Raw genomic sequence first — 22,015 nt, forward strand, 5'->3', positions numbered from 1 at the left:
CAGATGGAGAAAGTGGGGCACAGAGTACCCCCCATCACCACAAGCCATAGCTAGCCAGTAGTGGTACCAGGAACCCATTCATGCCCTCTTGATACTAGAATCCGACCACCTAGATACTGCTATACTTTTTCCCCAAATGGAGTTCAAGTACTTTTGCTCCAGTGGTCAAACTCCCACCATGGAGCCTAGGAATAGCTCTCTTCTCATGTGGGTCGAGTCAGGATGGTACGGTGGCCCCAGATGGGCCAGCCCTGAGGTCGGGGGAGCAAGAGGCCTGATCAGATTGTGGCTTGCTCCCAGGCCCTCCCGTTCTGGCTTCATGTGGTCATGCTCACAGGAGCAGTGGCCCTCTGGTGAATGTAGGAAGAGATGAACAACTCTGTTATGACCTGAGCTCGGAGGAACCGGGCATTTGGTTGTTTACTGGGAAACTGAGATAACCACAAACTGAGGTGAATTTGTTCTTTTGATAAATTAGTTTTCAAATTTTAAAAGTTAAACTGGCATGCAGTAAAAACAATTGTATGGTACAAAAAGTTATAAGAGAAAAGTAAAAGCCACCATCTCCAAAGCCCCATTTCCACAGGCAGTCATTCTTCAACCCACCCACCTTGAACATGCTCTTTCCTGTGTTTTGCTATCACAGACAATGTGTCCATGAAGAGTCTTGTGTGTATCTTTGTGCACAGGGATGAGTGGATCTGGAGAAGGCCTGTATTTTCCTGAAGGAGAGTGAGAATCGGGGTGGAGGGGGAAGTGCAAGAAGGGAAGATCGAACTGACTCTTCGGTAGAATGATAGCAAAAATAGTCCGAATTCTCCACCCCTTGTCCCCAAAGCCTTTACAATGTGACCCTGCAGTTCCTCCCATCAAGGAGTCCCTTTCCCTATACCTTGAATCTGGGCTGGCCTGTGACTTGCTTTGGTCAACAGAATGTGGTTGACGTGAGGCTGTGCACTTCTGAGGCTAGGTCTCCCAAGGCTTGTGTACTCCTTGCTCGCTTGGAAACCTGCCCAGCAGGCATCTGAGCAAGCCTGGGCCATCCTGCTGGGGGAATGGGAGACTGTGAGGGGCAGAGCACAGTCGTCTGGCCAAGGCCATGCTAGCCCAGCCAGCCCCAGGGGACCAACCAACTGACCACAGACATGGGAGTGAGCCCAGCCAAGGTCAGTGAGCAGCCAGCCAGCCCTCAGATGTGAGAGAGCACAGCTGAGATGAGCGGAACTGCCTAGATGACACACAGCTGATGGAAGGCACACACATCAGTGAGCCCAGCAAGAGTGAGTCCAGAAGACCTTCTGGTCAACCTACAGATGTGTGAGCGAAATAAATGCTTAGTGGTTTAAGCCACCGGTTTTGAGACTGTTCATTATGCAGTGTTATTGTGACAATAAACAACTGATAAAGCCTCATGTATGGAAGATGATACACAGTAAGGGCCTGAAGGTTAAGAGCTGCCATAGCATAGCCTGGTATATGGAAGGTTGTTTTTTAATCACTGGAGAATCTATGTTCCAGTGAAATGGTAACGGTTTGGAGAACTGCAGCCGTCTCAGCCTAGTAGTAACCTCTTCTCCAAATGGTTCTAACTTATCAAGTTCCCTGGGTCTTTGGTTTCCTCATCTGGAAAACGTGGCTGACTTATGGCAAGAGCCTATTAAATTAGATATGCTGCTATTAATTATATGTTATTATTAATAAATCAGTGCTGCAATGAGATGATCTTTGTATTCTTTTCCATGAAGACCTGCCAGAACCCAAAGGTCCTTAACCTTTTTTTTCCCCTCGCGCACCCCTCTGACAATATGACAAAGCCTATAGCCTCCTTTTCAGAATGTTTTAAAATGAATAAATAGGATTATAAAGGAAACCAATTACACTGACGTATAATTCTCTAACTATTAAAACAAATTTGTGAACTAGTAACACACATGCCTCTTTATGAACACGTTAAATAAAATCTACCAGCAGGCCTAATGACAACCTTCATTTCATAGTGGAAATCAGCATAAATGATATTTTGAGCGTCTGCAACAACTTTCGTGTAACTTGAAAATATCTGTCATTTCCACCAGTGACCGAGTCACAGGTCTTGCTAATACATACTAGTGTGGCATGTAGTCTATATCCATAATTGAAGGAAGACCTACATTTTAATTAGATAATAGGGGAAAGATGTCATTTTCCAAGTTCATAGACCTTCTGAATTCTGTGTATGGACCAGCTTAGGAACCCAAACCCTTTGGTACCAAACTCATATTTCTTCCTCTAATTCTTAAATTGTGGACACATATGGGACTACTTTGGATTTGGGGAAGGGAATGTCTTTCCATTTACAAATGACGCCAGTTAACAACATGTCCCTTGAATACAAATACAAGCCATAAAGAAGAAAATTATGATTGTAAAAAGATTTTACCTGTAAATAGTTTCATATCAGGTGATTCATTTAGAAATATCTTCCTCTCCAAGAATGAAATTTCCACCACTGCATCCTAGTGCTTGGATCAGTGGATTGAGGGATAGGTCCTGGTTCCAAGATTTGAGGGTCACTGGTAGAGTTAAATTAGAAGACATATCCATTAGCTGATTTTATCCCTTTCCTCAAGTTCTAACCAAAATGGTGACACAGTAGTGATCATTAATGACTTTCTGGTGTGGTCCATGGATCACCTCCACCAGAATCACCTGGCCGACTTGTGAATGAACCAGACCTGATGAACCAGAGTTGATGTGGGGAGTGCCCATGACTCTGCATTTTAATGTGCCACCAGGTAACCCAAATAAGAGGACTTTCTTCTAAGAAACTCTATGCTACTTGCTTTGTATTTACTGACACTTAATAAACGAACAGTTTGACTCTGGAGCAAAATTGAGCCCTGGGTGAGTCTTGGGCTTTTCCTGATAGCTTAACACCTGAACCCTTGATCCTAAGGAGCCTGTGTGCCTGATCTGTGCCTCATGGGTCCCTATCCCTCTTCCACAGGGTCATCTTGGGGGTGTGAACGTGTGATCCTCTTGCTGAGAACACCCAACAGTCCTGTGGGGTCCTTGCTGGTGGAGAAGGGCTGTCTTTACAAAGACCTTTGGTTCTACATATGGACCCTGTGTATTGTGCAAAGGCCACTTGGAGGGCTGACCTGCTGCCACACGCAAGGGCTGTTTTGTGAAAGAACGTGGGGCCTTGAAGTCAGAGGGACAAATTGGATTACCTTCTCCGTGTCTGCAGTCACTGCCTTTGGTGTCTGTTCCGTAAACCTGCCATTTCCCCACTGCTCCTTTCCTCCCACGAGAAAGGCGGCTTCTGCTAAGCTGGCCTGCGGTGTGGCACCCCTCGAGGCCTCCTCCGGAAAGGCCCTCCCTGCTGCTGGTCCTCTTTTCAGACCCCTTCTTCACTCTCCTATCCTTTGACCCTCCCCCACCCCCCACCCGCTTTCCTTTCTCACGCCAGGGAGAAGACAACGCCTGACCCACTGACCTGGCAGACAGATGTGTGACCTCCCAGGAATGGTGTCCTTCTCTCCTTGGGGCTCAGTCAGAGGCCACCTTGGGAGTGGAAAGCTGGGAGGCCTCCCTGAAATCACCTCCCCTTTGAGGATTCTGTGGAGCCACAGGCCCAAAGCCAAACCTGCTCTGGAAATGAGGCCTTCCTTGGGGAAGGGCACTCACGCTTCTCAGCTTTGGCGAGGCCTGGCTCCCTTTGTTCATTTTTGAGCTAAGAAGACAACTCTTTCCAGGCTGCAGATGGGGCTGCCAAGTCTGCGATAACCTCAGCACGAACCTGCCAGGAGGTGTGAGGAAACTACACCAGCCTCCATCCTCCCCCAGAGCTCGGGGGATGGGGGAGGGACCAGGAGACACACATCAAAGACCAGAGGTCAGCAATCACACTTCTGACTTCTGCTCGGCTTTACCATCTTTCTTTAGAAACCAGCAGGTGTGGAAAAAGTAAAAGGCTGACCTTTCTTTCAACCCTAACCCACTTTGAGCGGCTTTCATAAGAGCTCGGCTCTCCCCTGGGTCTTGATGGCTTCGGCTTAAATCTCTCCCCCCGAAAAAGTCCGTTTTCTCATCTCGGGCGACAGGTTTCACCATCTATTTGCTTTTCAGATGTGCGTGGGTGGCGGGCCCCACTCGCCAGATTTTTCCCACGCATCTTCAAACCGAAAGGGCTGACCCTGCAGACAGTGTCCTTCTGAGTCACCTGGGGAATCTCTACGTTCTCCAGCACCACGCGGCGACCGAGCGGAAGAGGCGTGGAACCGAGTGCCACGGCGCGTACGGACGCCGAGATGGGCCAGAATGCCTGGAATCGAGTTGGGGCTGGGAAATCCTGGAGCGGAGGATTGGTTTGGTCACCTTGGACTACTCAGCGGTTCAGCAGGTGGGGTGAGGTGCACAGGGATTCTGCCACGAAGGATCCCAGCCCAGATAGAGCAGCCTGCACATCCATGTGTCCCCGTCGGTTCTCCTTCTAGGCCCAGTCCACGTGGCCACCTGAGTCTCGGGAGGGACTGTCCTATTAATAAAGAAATCCTTCTGCTGTGCTGTTTTGGGCACTTGGATAAACCACTCTTCTGTTACTGGACAGTAAGTGGCTTGACTTGAAGGTATAGGGGGTTGTGAGGGGTCGGATCTAGTGACCAGCTCACCTCCATTCTCCCCAAACCTCCCCTGCAGGCTTGCCCTTTGTCCTTCTCTGACATGGGGGTTTTGGGAGTTTGTCTCTGGCCAAGTTGGCCAGTGGGATTGTTGATGGCTTAGAGCTGACCAAGGCACCGAGTGTCCTCGCCGATTCAGAGGCTGGCGAGCTCTCTCGTGCCTGGCACAGTGCTGGATGCTGTGAGGTGAGGCAGAGGGAGATGAAGATGCAAGAAACACAGGTCCTGGCCCTAGTGGGAACAATCCGATTATGGAAAGTAACTTATTCCTGAGTAACTGATGAAAGATGAGGCCACAGGAGAATCTGGGGGGCAGGGGGAGGGTTGGAGGGAGGTGGAGGGAAGGGGGACTGGGAGGGGCTCTGTGGGGCACAAGGCACTCAGGAAAGGTGAGTGCAGATGGACTGCCCAGCCCGAGCTCAATCTGCCCGGTGGAGTGACTGGGACATGCACCTCGGGGCCTGTGTCCAGGCTCTTTGCTCATCCTCTGTACTGCCTCGTGCTGGCAGTCTTGCCCAGATTTATATCCAGATTCACTAACTGTGGTTTTAGGTCACCGTGACCTCCTCCCCCACCCCATTATGCTGGTAAATCAGATCGCTCTTTGCTCAGTGTGCTCTTTGAGGACCAGGGGAGGGCTGCGGAATTTTGCTGAAAGCAAAAGCTCATCTGGCAGAGGGCAGTGGGTTGGTGCATTGCAATGGCTCAGGCAGGCCTGAACACAGGCCTCAGAGCAGACCGTGGGTCCAGATATCAGGCCATGTGGCAACTGTTCAGGGCAGCTGCTGGCTCAGGCCCTTTTGAAAAGTCATGGTACAAGACGTGTCCCAGAAGGGCAGCTCGACCCTGACTCTGCTGTGGGCAACTTCATCGCTTGCCTTATGTCTCAACAGAATGAAAGATGACACTACTGTCAATGACATAGTGTTTATTTAAATCCTGAGGTTAAAAATAAAGACATTCCCAAATGGTGCAGCAGATGCTATAAGGAGTATGTTTTAGGATACAAAGATCATCACCCCTGCTGTGCAGGTAGAGTGTTGACACTTGATGTGCTTCTGGGTAATTCTTTGGCAGATAAGAATGCGATGGGTTTCCAGACCCGCTATCCCATAAGGCTGCAAGAACTGAGGATTAGTCAATTAAAGTGCAATTCCGATTTGGAAGCCATCCAACTGAGGCTTCACTGTTGCTCTGCAGCCGCCAGGGGCAGGATCATCTCTGGATAACACTTGTCCTAAGGTTCTAAGGAAGCCTTTTTATCAGAAATGCCTCCCCAAATTTAAAGATGTACTTTATTATTTTGAAAAAGTGCTTAAGAGAGAAAAGGCATTAACTCAGTCTTTCCTGTTTCCTTGGAAGAAGCACAATGAAAAGAGAGAAACTTACCCAAGGTTCCACTGAAAAGTACATTTCAGGTAAGCATTTTGTAAATGTGGATGGCTGACTCCAGTCTCTGGGCAACCCTTGGTTCTGAGCATCACAGATGGTGGCTCTGCTGATTCTCAAAGCCTCTGAGTCAAGGATGGGATTCTCCCATGTAGTCACCAAGGGGGGCTTCTGAGATTGAAACTCCTATAAAACCATGTCAGTGGACATCTAACCAGTATCATAAAAGATTGAGATTTCATCCCCAAATGGGGATTTCTTTTCATGTGAGTCTGGAATGACTTCACCACCGAAGGCGAGTGACAACTGAGAACTGCCAGAAAAACCATCCTATTTCTGAACTACATAGTGTGGCTTTTCATGTCTACTTTCTAAACCCTATGTGGTGTTTCAGTTCCAGATTCCTGCTTGAGAATTTCCTTGCCTGCTCTTGGTCCAGTAGACCTGGAGTAGGTGGGCTCCAGCCAGAAGCGCTCTGCAGAGGCCACGCTTTCTCCCAAACGCCCTTCCTTGAGGTTTATGAGTGTGCCTGACAGAGGCTGTGTTCATGGGTGAGGGTGATCAGTGGCTTCTGAGACAGTGGTGAGCAAAGTGGCTGGTATCAACACTAAAGAGTGACGGTTATTCAGAGAGCTGGGCCATCAAGGGGCTGCTGGGGTTTTGTTTTTGTTTTTAAATAGTGATCTGAGACCCCAAGGATGTTTTCTTCTTCTTGACTTCTAGTGTAATTCAGTCTACTGGGTGGAGCCACCACTTTCAATAGCTGTCTTTCACTGTCGTTTGCATTAAAAAAAAAAAAATACTGCAACCCCAAAGCCTCAGTAAAATTGGGAACCTGTTTAAAATAAGAAAGCTATTTATAGAAGCCATACCTAAATATGGCTGCAAGCATACCTGCAGCCATACATATTCTCTAGCCGCATAGTGCACAGCAAACCTGAGCTCACACAGCAAAGGAACAAAGGACAAGAGTCCATTCAACACAGAAAATAAATATGCTGCAGAAGCGGGGTGTGACCGGGGGTCGGGGGGCAGTTCTCTGAACACAGCAAAGGTCTTTTTGCACAGCTGCAGTCACCTTTTGTTGTGGTGCCACTAGGGGCCCACGCTCTCCTGCAGGAGTGGCTCTGGGTTGGCTTCAGAAGAGCCAAGTGATTTTTTAAGCTACAGTTGGGCTGAGTGACGGAGGTTCAGAATCAGCCTCAGATGGAATGTTCCAGGCCTTTCGCAGGAAACACATCAGCTACTCTCGAAACGCTGGTTCTAGCTGCAGGTGACAGTGGTGATACCAGCAGAAGGCCATCAGCTTGGCCAGTCTCCACGGTATCCTGGGAAAGCTAAGCACTCAAACCAAGATCCCAGACTGCTCTGGGTTCTTTTGTTAGTTTCTCTCATGTGGTGGACTAGCTACACCTGATTATCCAAGAGGGTGGGTGGCTTTAAAGACAGGGTAATTTGCCCTGGAACAACCTTTAGGCTGTGTGGCACCCTGTGAGGACAAGCACGAGGCTAGGAAGTCTCTGGGGGCCTGGCTATTTCCGTTTTGGTGCTGAGCACTGTCAGGACCTTGCTCGAGGAGATGCTAGAGACGTGGCTTTCTGCCACAGGCGGCTGCTCCCAGGAAAGACAGCACAAGAGGTCCAGCTTTTCTCTGCGCTAATCTCTCTGGAAGGTTCTGTTCGCCATGTCCCAAACCCCACTTAAAGTGACTGGGAGTGCCTAAGTCTCCTGTTTAAATCAAAGCTCTAAATCCATCGCCAAAGTCATTTCCTCCTGCCCCTGCCCCACGAGTCCTCTCTGCTGGTGCATGGTGGGTGTGGGGTCTGAGCTGAACTTGGCCTGGGGTTCCTGACCCATTCTCCAGCTCTCAGAACTGGTCAGACCAGGCTTGTGAACCACGAGATAAAGCTTCGAGGTGGTGTGGCTTGCCTTAGTCACCAGGCTAGCTGGAGGGCTGGCTGGGCCCAACACTCAGACCCACAGTCACCCTGCCCGGCGCCCTCTCCCTTGTCCCCAGCCAAGGTGGGCTGCTTTGTCAGATGTTCTACTCACTGTGAAAAGTACCTGGGACCTGACTGCCCTGTGAACAGGGCACAAAAAGGCCGTCAAAGGTGAGCCCTCTGTGGTGGGAGAAGAGGGCCACAGAGAACAGGAAGACTATCTCCTTCTCTCGTCCTGGAAAAGGACAGAGGATTCATTTGCCCCAGAGGGACGCAGCTCACAGGTGTCAGGTGCAGGCTGAGCAGCAGGAAGTGGGCAAATGGGGTGTAGGGAATCTGGTAGGTGGGGAGGGGGGATCAAGAGGTGTGCAAAGAGCAGATTCATGAATTATGCCTGTTTACGCTTGAGTTACCAAAGACTTTTGTTAAGAAGCCCCAATTTTTAAAAGTGGTTCCTACCCTGATTTATGATCTTTCGTAAACATATCTGCAGGTGAGGCAGAAGCTCTTACTGATATAAACAAAGACAGGCTGTCAGCTAAGGAGCCCTATAGGCTGATGCACAACCCTGCGTTTTGGTCATGGCGTTGACATTACCCAGCATCTGGGCTCTGGCCGTCCGTACACAGACAGCACTGCAGGCCCTCAGTAGGTGGGTTCTGTTTCCTGGATTAGCTTCAATTCTGATTCTTAGGGTGATGTTTTGAGCTGTTGAGAGGTCTGGCTGAGTGAAGGGCTTTGCTTGAGGACAGAATTGCCCAGACAGAAGGGCCAGGAGGCAAGTGCAGCTGGAGGACCCTCTGAAATGGCTGAGTTCTGGAGCAGCCCTGGACTCACGGGGCAGGAAGGGACAGGAGCATGATGGAGGAGGCTGGTTGGGATCTTGGGCGGGCCCCTGGGTGCCCCGACCTCCTTTTCCTGGGAGGACTCGAGGGCCTCACAGGGTCTGGCCAGGGCATCCCAGCTCATGGTCACCCATGATGCGTGGCCCCAGGCTGGGCACAGGGGGGCCATGTCTCTCCCTGAGCAGAAGGTGGGATCCTCTCTTGCCTGGGAAACTCTCCACAGGAGGCCTGGAACCAACTGTGCCCCCAGGAGAGGCCAATGGTCTCCTGAGTGTTTAAAACTTTGGCATAGTGTCCCTCTGGGTGTGAGGACAATGAAAACGTTGCTTGAGCCCTTAGAAGCCACAGGGCTAAGAGTGACGTGCATGGTGCTGAGTACGAGGAACCCAGCTCCAAGGGCAGCCAAGGGCCCGCTGCACAGTGGATCTTGATAGCTTCAGAGCAGCTGGTTTCTGTTTTTTGGGTTTTGTAAGTGCTTTATGTGACAGGAGAGGAAGAGTAGTGTTTCCTGTGGGTAATGGGAAACTATTAACATCCACGTGCTTGAGGCTACAGGAAATCACTTCCATCGTAGATCACAGGCCGGTCAACCGTTAAGTGATAAAATACTTTCTTGGAGACAAACCTGAGGAAACAGAAATGGAAAAGGAGGTGTTACCTTGAGGGCTAAAAGCCCGAGGGGCAGCAGCTGCAGTGACCTGGCACGGCGAGTCTTTGTGCAGAGACCTCTGCTCGGAGGCTGGGGCGTCTTGCAGAATGTGTGGACTCTTCCAGGCCCCCTCACCCCCACTTCCTGTCCGTCTAGCAGAGACATCTCCCTGCAAAGTATCAGGGGTCTTGGGACACTGCCACAGACTTTCCTGGGGCTTGGGTGCAGAAAGGCCCATTTGGTCTCACACTGTGAAGCCCCGCCCCCGCTTGCCTTGCTGCTCTGAAGCAGTCCCGGGGGTCTCCGGGGTCTAGGTGGTCTGGACTGCACTGGGGAAGTGAATGGAGCAGGCATGGAGAGGACATATACGGTGGAAGTGAGCCTGGATTTCATTCTGACTGGGCATCGAAATCCATTTTGCCGTCCATGCTTTGGATGTCTCGAGTCGGCCCCTGAGATGACCTCATTGGATTAAGGCCAGAGTGTGTCACTGCACCATGGCCGCTTCTAATGACAACTGGGGGCCAGCCTGGGGCTGCACTCTGCCCTCAACATGCCTCTACCGGCCTCTCCGTCAACACACAGTGGGGCTCTGTGAGGTAGTAAAAATGCTGGCTGCCACTTCAGAGGAAACTGGGGTTCAACTAAAACCCACAGAGGGAAGAGCAGAGCCTGTGCCTGGCTGGCCTCCACCCAGTCTCCTAACTGCTGCCCCAGAGGGGCTGAGGCCCACGTCCAGTCCGAAAGCAGCTCTCTGGACACGCTGGGCCTGTGCCCGAGAGTCCTGCTAACTCAAGGTGTGTTCATGTTCATGGGGGGGGGTTGGGGGGAGGGGCAGCAGTGGGGCAAGGTGGGAAGCCCATTCTTCTAACCTCTCCCTTGGTGGATGCCCATGGCCACAAGCCCTGGGAGTTCAAGGCCTGGAGGTGGTGAGGGGGTGGCACTCTAGCTTTCCCCTAGAGTGTCCTATTAAGTTATTCCCAGCCTATTAAGTGGGCTTGGAAGGGCGCCCATGTGGAGGGATGTGGCCGCTAGCTCAAGGTCCCGCTCAGAGAGGATGTGGCTGGATGCTGACGAGACAGGTCTTATAAAAGAGGCAAGCCCCAATTAAGGGCTTACGCTGAAGCAGAAGACATAAAAGGGACAGGTGCCCAGCAACCTGTCTCACGTCTCCATGACGTAGGCCCCTGGCTCACAGCAGATGCTCAACCAATGGTGGTCCTCTATCCTACTTCCTTTCTTGGCTGCCCCTCCAGCCTTATCTCCCTACATCCCCATCCTCCTGCCCCCCAAGCCCTACACTCCTGGATCTGCATCTGGTGCTTTGAAACAGTGCTTCCCAAAGATGGTACCTGCTGCTCCACTCCCATGACAGGAGGGCCCAGGGGCCTCACCTCACAGCTCTGGTCCTCACAGCTCTGGTCTCAAACTTTAGCCTTCATTCCTTCGCTTCTCTCTCATACATCCATCCATCCATCCACCTAATCCTTCCACTATATTTACTGGGCTCTTCTCTGGTCTGGGCAGTGGGAATCTGGACAGCAGAGAGGCAGAAGAGCGTCCCGGGTAAGAGCCTAGAGCCTGCAGCCTGGCCACCTGGGTTCAAATCCAGCTCCACCACCAGCTGTGTGACTTGGGATTGTCACTCTTCTATCCTTCTGGTCCTCAGTCCCTTAGTAGTAACACAAGGAGAAAGACAGTCCCTATTGCATGAGGCTGATGTGGGGCTGAAGTGAGTAAGTAAGAGCGGAGGGCGGGGAACACACCTGCCATGTGGCGAGGGTCTGTAAGTATTAGCCTGTGTGTTACCTATAACAGACACTGGAACACCAAAGCATAGGTCTAAAATCAAAGAACTACTGATGATAAGCTACTAATAATTAAATAACTTCTTTTAAACATCCACCTCTGTTCTTGGGACCAGGTGCCAGGTGGATTCCTCTGGATGCTGATGAATGAGGTGGCCCCTACCTGGAAAAGGTGTTGTCGAAGATGAGCATGTAGATGCCTGGTGTGCGGACCTTGAGCTGGCCCTGGATGTTCTCCTTGTGGGAATTGCATCGGGTTGTGGGAATGAGCACCTGGGAGACAAAGCAGATAGGAAAAGTGAAACAGAAGCTGAGAGGGCACCATGGATCCTCTGGGCAGACTCTGTATCTTGGGGAAGGAAACTGGGGCCCAGGGAAGCTGAGTGCCTGCCTCGTCTAAGGTCACAGCTGAGCAGGGTTGGGGCTGAGATCAGCCCCCAGGATCGGTGGGGTACCTTCCACATGCCCTGGGTGGGTCGATAACTTGAGATAGTGGGGAGGCTGTAGACACGAGTTTCATCCAGAATCATGAATTGGTCAGCATCCCAAAAGAATGGTCCTCCAGCCTCCTCTGACCATGGCCAGTGCCAGAACGCTCCACCATCCAGAGGAGCAGCCCCCTTCTGGCTTCAGGAAGATGAGGCTTATTCTAGGTGAAATCCTGCCTGGCTCTTTCCTTTGCGCAGGTGCTGCTACCCTTGGGGGTCTCACAGGACAGGCCGAGCCCTCTTTCCACATCTCTCGAGCACTTTGTGAAGCTGCTGGGCCCACTTTCCTCCAGGCTGACCACCCCCGGCTCCACCCGTGGCTTCTCACTTGGCCCCAGTCGGTCCATATGCCTCAGAGCCCTTTCATCTTTCCAAGTCTCCTGCTTCCTCTCTATCTCCTCTGAGAATGAGAAATTAATCCCAGGAGACATTTATTTTCTAAGGGCCTCACTGTCAGAGGCCAAATCTGAGCAAATGCTGTGTGCTGGACAGGGCCAGGGCTGGGGTCTATCGATGGCCAACCTCTTTCCCATGGGCAGAATCTTCAACCTGTTAGCCAGCTAAGATACTTTAAAATTGAAGATATGACAGGAATTAACACAAGAGCCAACCAAAATTAAAAACATTTTTTTGAAGGGACAAGCACTTAGAGACAAGACCCTCTAAGGGGTCTTAGAGGGTCTTTTCTCATTAAGCATCTATAAGCCTCCCATTTTTGACTACACATAAATGGTCACGCAGACCATGTAACATCTTAGCAACGGGTTCCTAAGGTGGTGAGCTGCCCCACAATGTAAAAATCTTTATTCTCTACAAAATTAAATGTTGCTCCTTTTTTGGAAATTCAATTCTTGTTAAATTTAGTTTTAATTTTTTCCTATTAAACATTTTTCAACCTGTGCAAAATGACTGGATCCAAAATAGTTATAAAGATGTGGTTACTTTTTCAACTCAAACTTGAATACAGCTGTTTCCTGAAACACTACATGGTGCCCACAAAGTTCCCAAAGTGAAGTAAGTTCCCACAAAAGGCTCTGCTGCCCTTAAGAATCTTGTGGTTTAATGGTGACAACAGATAAAAAAACATTCAATTATGTTGGGTGAGACTGTCACGAGGGGTCTACCAGGGAGGGGTGCCTATCCCAGCCTCTGGGTGGGAGGGAGGAGAGGCAGAATCAGGGAAGACTTCCTGGAAGAGGCAACACTGAGCTTGGACAACTTAGCTAGTTATAGGGAGGTCTGGCAGCTCCAGGCAGCAGGGACAACATATTCAAAAGCATGGGAGAATGGCTAAGATTTACCCTCTCAAGTAACAACCAAAACCAACAAAATATACAAAAGAGTTTTTAAGACGCTGTACATCAGGCAGTGATGGACAGTGATCTGTGAGAGAACAAGGTGAGCCCTGCAATTGCCCTAGTTTACTGCTTTGAGAGGAAAAGAGAACAACAAGCAGATGGAACAAATAAAAAACAGTAAGATGAGAGACTCAAACCTAACCTTATTGACAATCACATTAAATGTAAGTAGGCTAAACATCCCAATTGAAAGGCATGTATTATCAGGTTGGATAAAAGCAAGCCCCAACCCCATCATGCCTACAAGAAATACAATTTAAATGTAAAGATACAAAGAAGTTAAAAGGATGTAAGAAGATATACCATGTTAACACTAGTCAAAAGAAAGAGGGATTGACTATATTAATATCAAAGTAGATTTTTACATCAAAGAATGTGGCCAGGGACAGTTTCATAATGATAAAGATGTCAATTTCATCAAGGGGACAAAACAATCCTAAACATTTATGCCCCTAATGACAGAGCTTCAACACATATGAAGCAAAAAGTGGTAGAGTTACAAGGAGAAATAGAATAAATTCATAATTATAGCTGGATATTTTAATGTCCCTCAATAATTGATGAAATAAGTAGACAGGAACTCAGTAAGGAAATAGAAGAACACTATCAACTGACTTGATCTAACTGATACGTATAGAACACTCCACCCAACAAGAGCAGAACACACATGCTTTTCAAGTGTACTTGAAACATTCACCAGGTAGGCCATATTCTAGGCCATTAAAAAAAAAAAAACCCAAAACTTACATTTAAAAGGATTCAAACTATACAAAGTGCATTTTCTGACAATGGAATTAAGTAAGAAAAAAAAAAGCAGTTGCCTGGAAAATCCCAAAATATTTGGAAGCTAAATAACATACGGGTCAAAGAGAAGTCAAGAGGGAGATCCCAAAGGCATGGGAGAGAGAGACAGCACACAGTATGTTCCTGACACCACAGTACATGTGCTCTGGCTGGAAGCTGGTGGTGGTGAGGGAGTAGGACGGGCCCAAGACAAGCCTGGAAGGGACAAAGATGCATGAGGACCTACTATGCGTGGGCTCTGTGGCAGCTGCTTCTTATCTCATCAAGTTCCATTAATGTTCTACAATATTCTAATTCCACTGGGGACTGAGAATCCTGGGAGGCTGGGTGGTTGGGTCTGTTCCCGTGATGCATAACCTAAAAATTCTGAGCCTGGCCTAAGATACTTCAGCAACCACATGTAGGAGGAAGTGCTGGGGAGAAAGGCTTGCTGTTTACACAGGGACGCCTGTGTGCCCCGCACCTCAACCTTCCCACACACTGCTTTGATTACAAAGCAAAACCCAAGAGCTTGTTAAGGCAGGTCCTCTGAAGAGGACACGTGTAAGATAATACTCTTCATTTCTTCATAAACAGTCTACTCTATGGACTTTTGGTTCATTCCAGCTGCTGTTTTTTCTACCACGGTCAAAATCTGTAAGACTGATTTTAAAATCAATCAATCAAAACGTCTAGGGGAGATTAACGAAGGCTCTGGTGTCAAAGCCCGTACAGCAGAGGTGACAGGAGATGACTGGGGTCTCACGTAACCCTGAGTGAGACAGGTCTCTTTTGTGTGAGCTCTGGGGGCGTCTCGCATCAGCCTCCAGTGCTTGGGCGCCCATGACCTGATTTAAGTGATATGTCTGCAAAACAGTCCAAGTTGGTTTTACTGCTTTCTCGAGGGACTCTAGTGACCTGGCGGCCTGGTGCAGAGCCAGGGTTCTAGGTTAAATGGAAAAAGTCAGTCTCAAAAGGCCGCATATTGCATGATTCCATTCACATGAAATGTCCAGAACCGGGAATCTGTAAGGACAGAAGGTAGGTTGGTGGCTGCTGGGTGCAGGTTGGGGAGTGACTGCTAATGGGCACTGGGTTTCTTTTTGTTTTGGGGGATGATGAAAATGATCTAAAATCAGACAGTGGTGATGGTTACACAACTCTGTGAATAATACCGAAATAACAGTGAATTGCACATTTTAAATGGGTGAATTATATGCTGTGTAAATTATACCTCAATAAAGCTGTTTAAAAAATAAAGTCTGGGGTCCTTGCTCCCAGTAGCCTCAGGCAGGCCTCTGAGCTTCTCTGGCCAAAGGGAAAGGCAGGGCCTAGGTCTTCTTCCCTGATTTGTCCCAGGCTTCAGGGCAGCAGTCTGCACATGGGTAGCCTCAAGTCCTTGATTCACCGCTTCTTTCGTCAAGTGCTTCCCAAAGTCACAGTCTCTAATCTCAGTGTCGAGGCATGGCCTTGATAGAGGAGGTCCCTCTGGAGAGAGGGTGGTCCCGGGTGGGAGTGTCTGACATGCCCCTAGAGATGGGAATGGCCTTCCATGCTGTTCCCTCCACATGTATGCTTTTCCTCTAACCCATGTCCCCCTGCCATCCCCTCCCCACAGCTTTTCTTGGTTTGGCCCAGGAGTCTCCTGCCCCGATCACTGCTCCCCAGGTTAGGTGCCTGCCCCCTACTCCCAAGTGCCACCCCACCATGACAGTCACCACCTGGAATCACAGTTGTTTCTTTCTTTCTTTTTTCCCCCACAGTTGTTTTTTTAATAAGGTCTCTCTCTGATCACACCATGAGCTCCTCAAGGGCAGATCCCATGCTGTTCCTTCTCTCTTTATCCCCAGTGGGCCCGCCCTACAGAGCCCAGTATACAGCGTACACTAAATGGTTGTGAACAGAGTGCAAGTACACAGCATAGCTCCTCATGCCTGAACCTCCACAATCATGAAACCTGAGTGTTGCAATTTTCACTATGTCCCATTGTTCCCAGTAAGGTCCAGTCTGGTCAGGGCATCATACGGGGAGTCCCCAGGATAGATGCTAAAGGTGTGAGCCTGGACGTAGGTTCTCCAGGTTGATGTCTGTACGGGACCTCAGGCAGACCTAACAGCCATCCCCACAGCTGGCTGGTGACAGTCGGGCCTGTGACGGCAGAGGAGCACCTGAGCACCCTTCTCACCCACCCTGCAGATGGGTTCCTTCTGCCCCCTGGCGTCCACTGTGGGAAAGACAATGGCAACCATATCCTTCAGGCAATAAGGGAGCCAGAGATGAGGATGGCTCCTGGGCGTCCCTGAGCTCCTGATTCCTGGGAGGAACCACACAGGTCTCCCAGGGCCATGAGGATTAGGCTGGTGAGTGACTGAGCAAGGAGAGAGGCGTGGAGACCGGATCCAGTCACCTCCCTCTCTCCCTCCCACAAATATCCACCAGTATCTAACGTGCGCAGACACAGTGCGAGGCGCTCGGTGGGTGCTGGGAACAGGAGGTGAACAGCGAAGGTGCTGGTGCTGAGTTCCAGGTGGTGCAGCTGGTTGCTAGTGCAGAGCTGAGAAGCACGCTGCCTAAGCTGCTGCCCAACCAACTGCCCAGAGGCCGCTCTGCACCCAAGTTTCGTCATCAGCAAGGTGGGACTAAGACCTGCCTCATGGACCGAGACATGTGCCCAGGTGGCAGCAGTGAGCCTGAACCCACTCTCCGACCACAAGCCCAGGACCTCCCGGGTGGACGTTCAGAACCGCTTGGGAAGGAAGGGCTCCAAGGCTACATGTGTGGTGTGACTGTGAGCCTCCAAAAGGAAAAGAGGGGTAGAGCAGTTTTTAAATAAGCACGAGCATGAGACTCCAATAATCAAGGCCAACTCAGGGGGGCTAGAATTAAATTTAAGGAGTGAATTTGAAGAGGACAGAAATGACAAAGCAATCTCTATAATAGGCAGATACCACCAGGACAGGGATGGCAGGAGAGCAAACACAGATGGACACATGTCCCCCATGTGGATACCGAAGCTGAAGCGGCGACCTGTGTGCCCAGCATGCCTGAGCCTGGCCCTCCTGGGGCTCTGGGCCTTCCCCAGCCCTCACTGCGAGCCCCTTAGGACACCCAGAGGACCACAAGCGTGAGGGACTAGTGGATGTCATCGCAGAGGCTTCACAGAAGGCTTCTTTCACACAACTTCAAATTGCTCCTCTCTAGCTTCATTCTTAGAAAATGGAGATTTTGTATTAAAAGTCTAGGATCTACCCGGAGCTCCAATCCAGCCTGTGTGACTGTCCTCACTATTCCTTCCACTCACAGTAATTCAAATGGAACTCGTGCTTCCACCCAAACCAGCTCTCCCTCCATCATCCTCTGGCACCCTCCCTGCAGAGATTCAGGTGTGGAATTCAGACCCTCCCTCTTCCTCGGCCCACAGTGAATCAGCCCCCGCGGAGGCCTGTTCATTGTCCTGTGCTCTGCATCCTACTCCATCCTTTCTACTCTTCTTCCCCTTGAGCTAAACCAGTGGCTCTCAACCTTGATTGCCCACTGGGACCATCTAGAGATCCCCCTAGATGGGGGGATCCCCCTTAGAGATTCTGGTTTAGTGGTCTGGGGTGTGGACTCAGAAGTGTGTTTTAAAAAGCTTCCCAGGGCTTCCCTGGTGGTGCAGTGGTTAAGAATCCGCCTGCCAATGCAGGGGACATGGGTTCGAGCCCTGGTCCGGGAAGATCCCACATGCCGCGGAGCAACTAAGCCTGTGAGCCACAACTACTGAGCCTGCACTCTAGAGCCTGTGAGCCACAACTACTGAGCCTGTGAGCCACAACTACTGAGCCTGTGTGCCACAACTACTGAGCCTGTGAGCCACAACTACTGAAGCCCGCATGCCTAGAGCCCGTGCTCTGCAACAAGAGAAGCCACTGCGATGAGAATCCCGTGCACCACAATGAAGAGTAGACCCCGCTCACCGCAACTAGAGAAAGCATGCGCACAGCAATGAAGACCCAATACAGCCAAAAATAAATAAATAAATAAATAAATTTATTTTAACAAAAGCTTCCCAGGTGTTTCTAATGTGTGGCCAAGGTTGAGAACTATGGTCCCGGCCACTGTCAATGTCTCATGTTTAGAATGTCTTAGGAGTTTATGAACTGGTATCTGCCACGAAGATTTCCAGCCCAACCACCCAAGTGACACAATGGCTATGAGCCTCTACTGACCTTTCTGAGGGTGAGATGCTGAACACCCTAAGCTCATAACCAGAAGCAAAGATCTTGGTCCCCACCTCCCATGGTGACCCGTTCTTGCTCCGCATGGCTCTGTTAAAGAAATGATCCTTAAACTGAGTCACGCATACGTATTCCTTTCAGTTTCACCTACTGACCTATTCCAAGGTCAGTCTGAAGCTGACCCAGGAGTGGGCCTTCAGACATTAGAAGACAGCTCTCCTCCCCCAGGCTGGACAAGCCCGGGTGTGTTGCCCGCTCTGCATGATGCAGCCCAGGGGTTTTTCCCACTCTGGTCTCTCTGTGTCCCTCTCAGAACGTCCCAGACAAGCTCTGCCCGGGGAATCCCGCTGGCAGGGAGATGGCCTCACCTTACATTGATCCAGCGGCGTGTCCTCCGCCTCTCGGTACACCACACTGAAGGAGATACTCTTGGGGTCGGAGGAGAAGACCCAGCTGATGGTGAGGCCTGCCTCGGCCACAGTGATGGGGATGAGGCTATAGGTACTGGACCTCACAAACAGCTCCCTGTTGCCCTCCCCGAAGTTGGCGATCTCTTCCACTGTGAGGGGTAATTTTATCCTAAAATACGAATGCAGAGAGGGACTTGATCAAAGCAGGGAAAGCGTTTGAGTCCACTGGCCAGGTTGTCTGTGACTCCGAGGTGACTGGAAACCCTGGAGGCTCTTGGGAGGAAAAGCCCTGGGTCCCCATGACTGACACGCTTAAACATGGGAGAATTCTTGATGTGCAGCTCATGCCATCAGATGTTTCCTGAGCACTTACTAGGTGCCTGGCATAGCTCTAGGCACTGGGGACACAGAAGTAAAAAATACAGATGATAATCCTTGCCCGCGCCGGCTGGAACTGAGAGGACAGCCTGGGCCGCTCTGTGCCGCTCAAGGACGGGAAGCGCGTGCCGAGGCCTCAGCTTTCTGCAGCTCTCCTGCAGCTGCCCTGCGGCTCAGCTGTCCACTCTTTCTCTCCCCTTCCTCCTTCCAGTTCCTCGCCTCCCGCTTTTACCTAATTAGCACCAGAAGTAAGCACACGCATTGTTTGAAACCTCCTGCCCTTTCGGTCAGTCATCCCTCTTTTCAGCGGAAATCCGGGGCCTGTCAAAAAATTCCAAGCAGGCACCCTGACTTTTCATAAATGCAAACACCACACACTCTTTAATGCAGGGTAGTCTGACGGCCCTGGGGAGACAGGCTTCTTGGGGCTGTGTCCCTATTCTAACTCTCATTAGCTGGATTAAGAGCCAGTTCCAAAAGTTTAAAGGGTTTAGGGACAGTGAGTTTCTCTGCAGGACCCAGAGAACCCGGTGCTGGTACCTGCCTCGCTTCTCATCTGCCGCAGGGCTCACCCTCACGTCACCCTCAGGTTCCTCACCTGCAGACAGGGACAATCACGCCTGCCTCTGGCGGGAGTGACAGTTACGTTAGAAGATGAACCTGTGCCGAAGGGCAAAGTCTCCCTGATTAAGTGGTGCCTCCTCCTGCCCAGCAAATCCGGAGGCAGCAGGTGAGCGAGGGCCACGAGGGCTGGGCCTCCAGTGCGGGGCTGCAGCTCAGGAGTGTGCGGCCCTGGATGGTCCCATCTCCTCTCCTCAACTGTGCAAGGGCTAACTCTGCTCGCCAGCTTCGGGTGTTGTCACAAGGGCTATGTGAGGAAGCATGATGCTCCCGTCTACACACGAGGAAGCTAAGATTCAAAAAGACTAAGCAACTCTATCCAGGTCCATACAGGTCTGATCCAAAGCCATTGCCTTTTTACTACACCAAACTGCCTTTCATGGACAAAAATATTACTGTCCCCTTTAACACAGGGGTGGAAACCAAAACTCAGAGAGGGTAGGTAACTTGCCCAAGACTGCACAGCAAATAAGTGGTGGTGCTAAGAATTCTGTTGGCTCCAAAGTCGTAGAGGTGGATGGGAATACTCCCCAAGCTTTGCAAATGAGAAGACTAATCAATGATTAGAAAACCAAAATGCTCTAAGAAACAGCTCTGATACAGGTCATTCACCTGTGTAAAAATTTAATTCCATGGACCATTTTCCCAGGTGTTAATTTAAGCTTTATTGCTAATTATAGTAAAAAAAGGTCTTGTCCAATATTTACAATTTTCAAGAATCTGCAAGTAGGCAGAAGGGTCCATTTTGGAAAGAGGTCTCTTACAACATGGAAATCTTGCTGCATTACTTACTCTGACAGGGTGCCCCACTAATGCTGGGTCATTTCATAATTTTACATTCTAGAATTCTCCCCTTGCACCGAGTTACTTGGATTGCGCCTTTAATCTTTTTTACCTTTCTAGACCTCATCTGTTCAGTGAGAGGACAATACTCGGTCTCACCAAAGGAGATGCTAATAAAAAGAAATCAAGGGTTTGCCATCTCTGCTCAAATATAATCTTAAATAAAAGAAGTCTGTTGTCCATAAGACTCACATCATAAATGTAAATTCAACTGGTCTCCCTACTTCTGTCCCTTCATAGTCATTCTCCACATGGCAACTAGAGTGACTCCTTTTATAATGTAAATTATATTAAGTCACACTTCTGTTCCAAATCTAATTTTAAAGCTCCCATTCCCCTCAGATTAAAAGCCAAGGTCCTTACAATGGCCAAGAAGGCCTGATGTGACGTGGGCCCTGTTCCCTCTCTGACCCAGTCTCCTTCCCTCTTTCTGCTTCAGTCACACTGACCCTATCCCTATTCCTTAAATACACCAGACACCATCCTGCCCCAGGGCCTTTGCACTGGCTGTTCCTTCTGCCTGAATGCTGTCCCTCACATATCTGCATGAAAACTCCTTCAAGTCTTACCTTCTTAGCGTTTTCTATTTAAAATTGCAACCCCACAAACGTATGGACACCAAGGGGGAAAAGCAGGCATGGGGTGGTGGTGATGGTAGTGGTGGTGGGATGAACTGGGAGATTGGGATTGACATATATACACTAATATGTATAAAATAGATAACTAATTAAAACAATTAAGAAAAAATAAAATTGCAACCCCTCCCCCCAACCCTACTCTTTGTTTCTTTTCCAAAGCAAGCACCACCTTGTAACATACTATATAATTTACTTATTTACTGATGTTTATTGTCTGTCACCCCTGCTGGAATGTAAAGTGAACATGAGGGCAGGAATCTTTGTCTGCTTTGTTCACTGATGTGCTCTAAGGACCTAGAAGAGTATCTAGCACATAGTAGGTGCTGGATAAATATCTGTGAATGAGTGACTGAATCTACTCAATGACCATAATGCAATCACGCAGCCATTCGTTACAACACTGGAGAAAAAGAATGATATGGGGAAATACTCATGCAATATTAAGTTTAAAAAGACTGTGAAATAAGATGTAGGATATTTGTTTACGTTGAAAAATTAGGTATATTAGTATAAACAAGACTGGCAGGCTATATCCAAAGTGGTTTGCTTATCTCTGTTTCCTGATTTTCTACAAGCAAAATTTTCTTACAATAAGAAAATAAAGTTATTTTCAAAAAGGAAGAACACAGGACATAGGGGTGGGGGAAGGATGAGTATAAAAGGACAGGGGAGCTTTTCGGGGTGATGGAACTGTTCTATATCTTCACTCCGGTCAATTTTCTTTTCTGGACCTAGGTTTCCTCTTTGGCAGACTTGGGAGTGGAGCTGGTTGGGTGCTGAGGCCTGAGACTGTAAAGCCACTGGCAGAGCTCGATGTGGGGGCTGGCAGATGCCTGGTGATTACACTGTATTACTTGTCAAAATGCAAGCACCGTATACTACAAATGGGGACCTTTACTGTATATAAATTTTACAAAAGAAAGGAAGGAAGGAAGGAAGGAAGGAAGGAAGGGAGGGAGGGAGGGAGGGAGGGAGGGAGGGAGGAAG

The 22,015-nt window shown here is 49.5% G+C and overlaps 1 protein-coding gene across 7 annotated transcripts in view; it reads right to left on the reverse strand.

The window, feature by feature from the left end:
• Window positions 1–5,572: 5,572 nt before the first annotated feature.
• FYCO1 (FYVE and coiled-coil domain autophagy adaptor 1) overlaps window positions 5,573–22,015 on the reverse strand; it is a 113,456-nt gene continuing 97,013 nt past the window's right edge. For 6 of the 7 annotated variants that reach the window (XM_022573370.2, XM_089918028.1, XM_022573371.3 and 3 more), the window contains 3 exons: window positions 18,507–18,717; window positions 11,456–11,565; window positions 5,573–9,460 (listed from right to left, as the gene is read on the reverse strand). In XM_022573370.2, the coding sequence (XP_022429078.1) occupies window positions 9,385–9,460; window positions 11,456–11,565; window positions 18,507–18,717 (397 nt within the window). In that variant the 3' untranslated portion in view covers window positions 5,573–9,384. Of the gene's footprint in view, window positions 9,461–11,390; window positions 11,566–18,506; window positions 18,718–22,015 lie in introns of all 7 variants that reach the window. The other variant, XR_016394465.1, reaches the window with a different exon arrangement.

Source organism: Delphinapterus leucas, chromosome 10, assembly GCF_059928025.1.
Source record: "Delphinapterus leucas isolate spDelLeu-1000000601 "Yukka" chromosome 10, BTC_Dleu_Yukka2, whole genome shotgun sequence".
NCBI classification, from domain to species: Eukaryota; Metazoa; Chordata; class Mammalia; order Artiodactyla; family Monodontidae; genus Delphinapterus; species Delphinapterus leucas.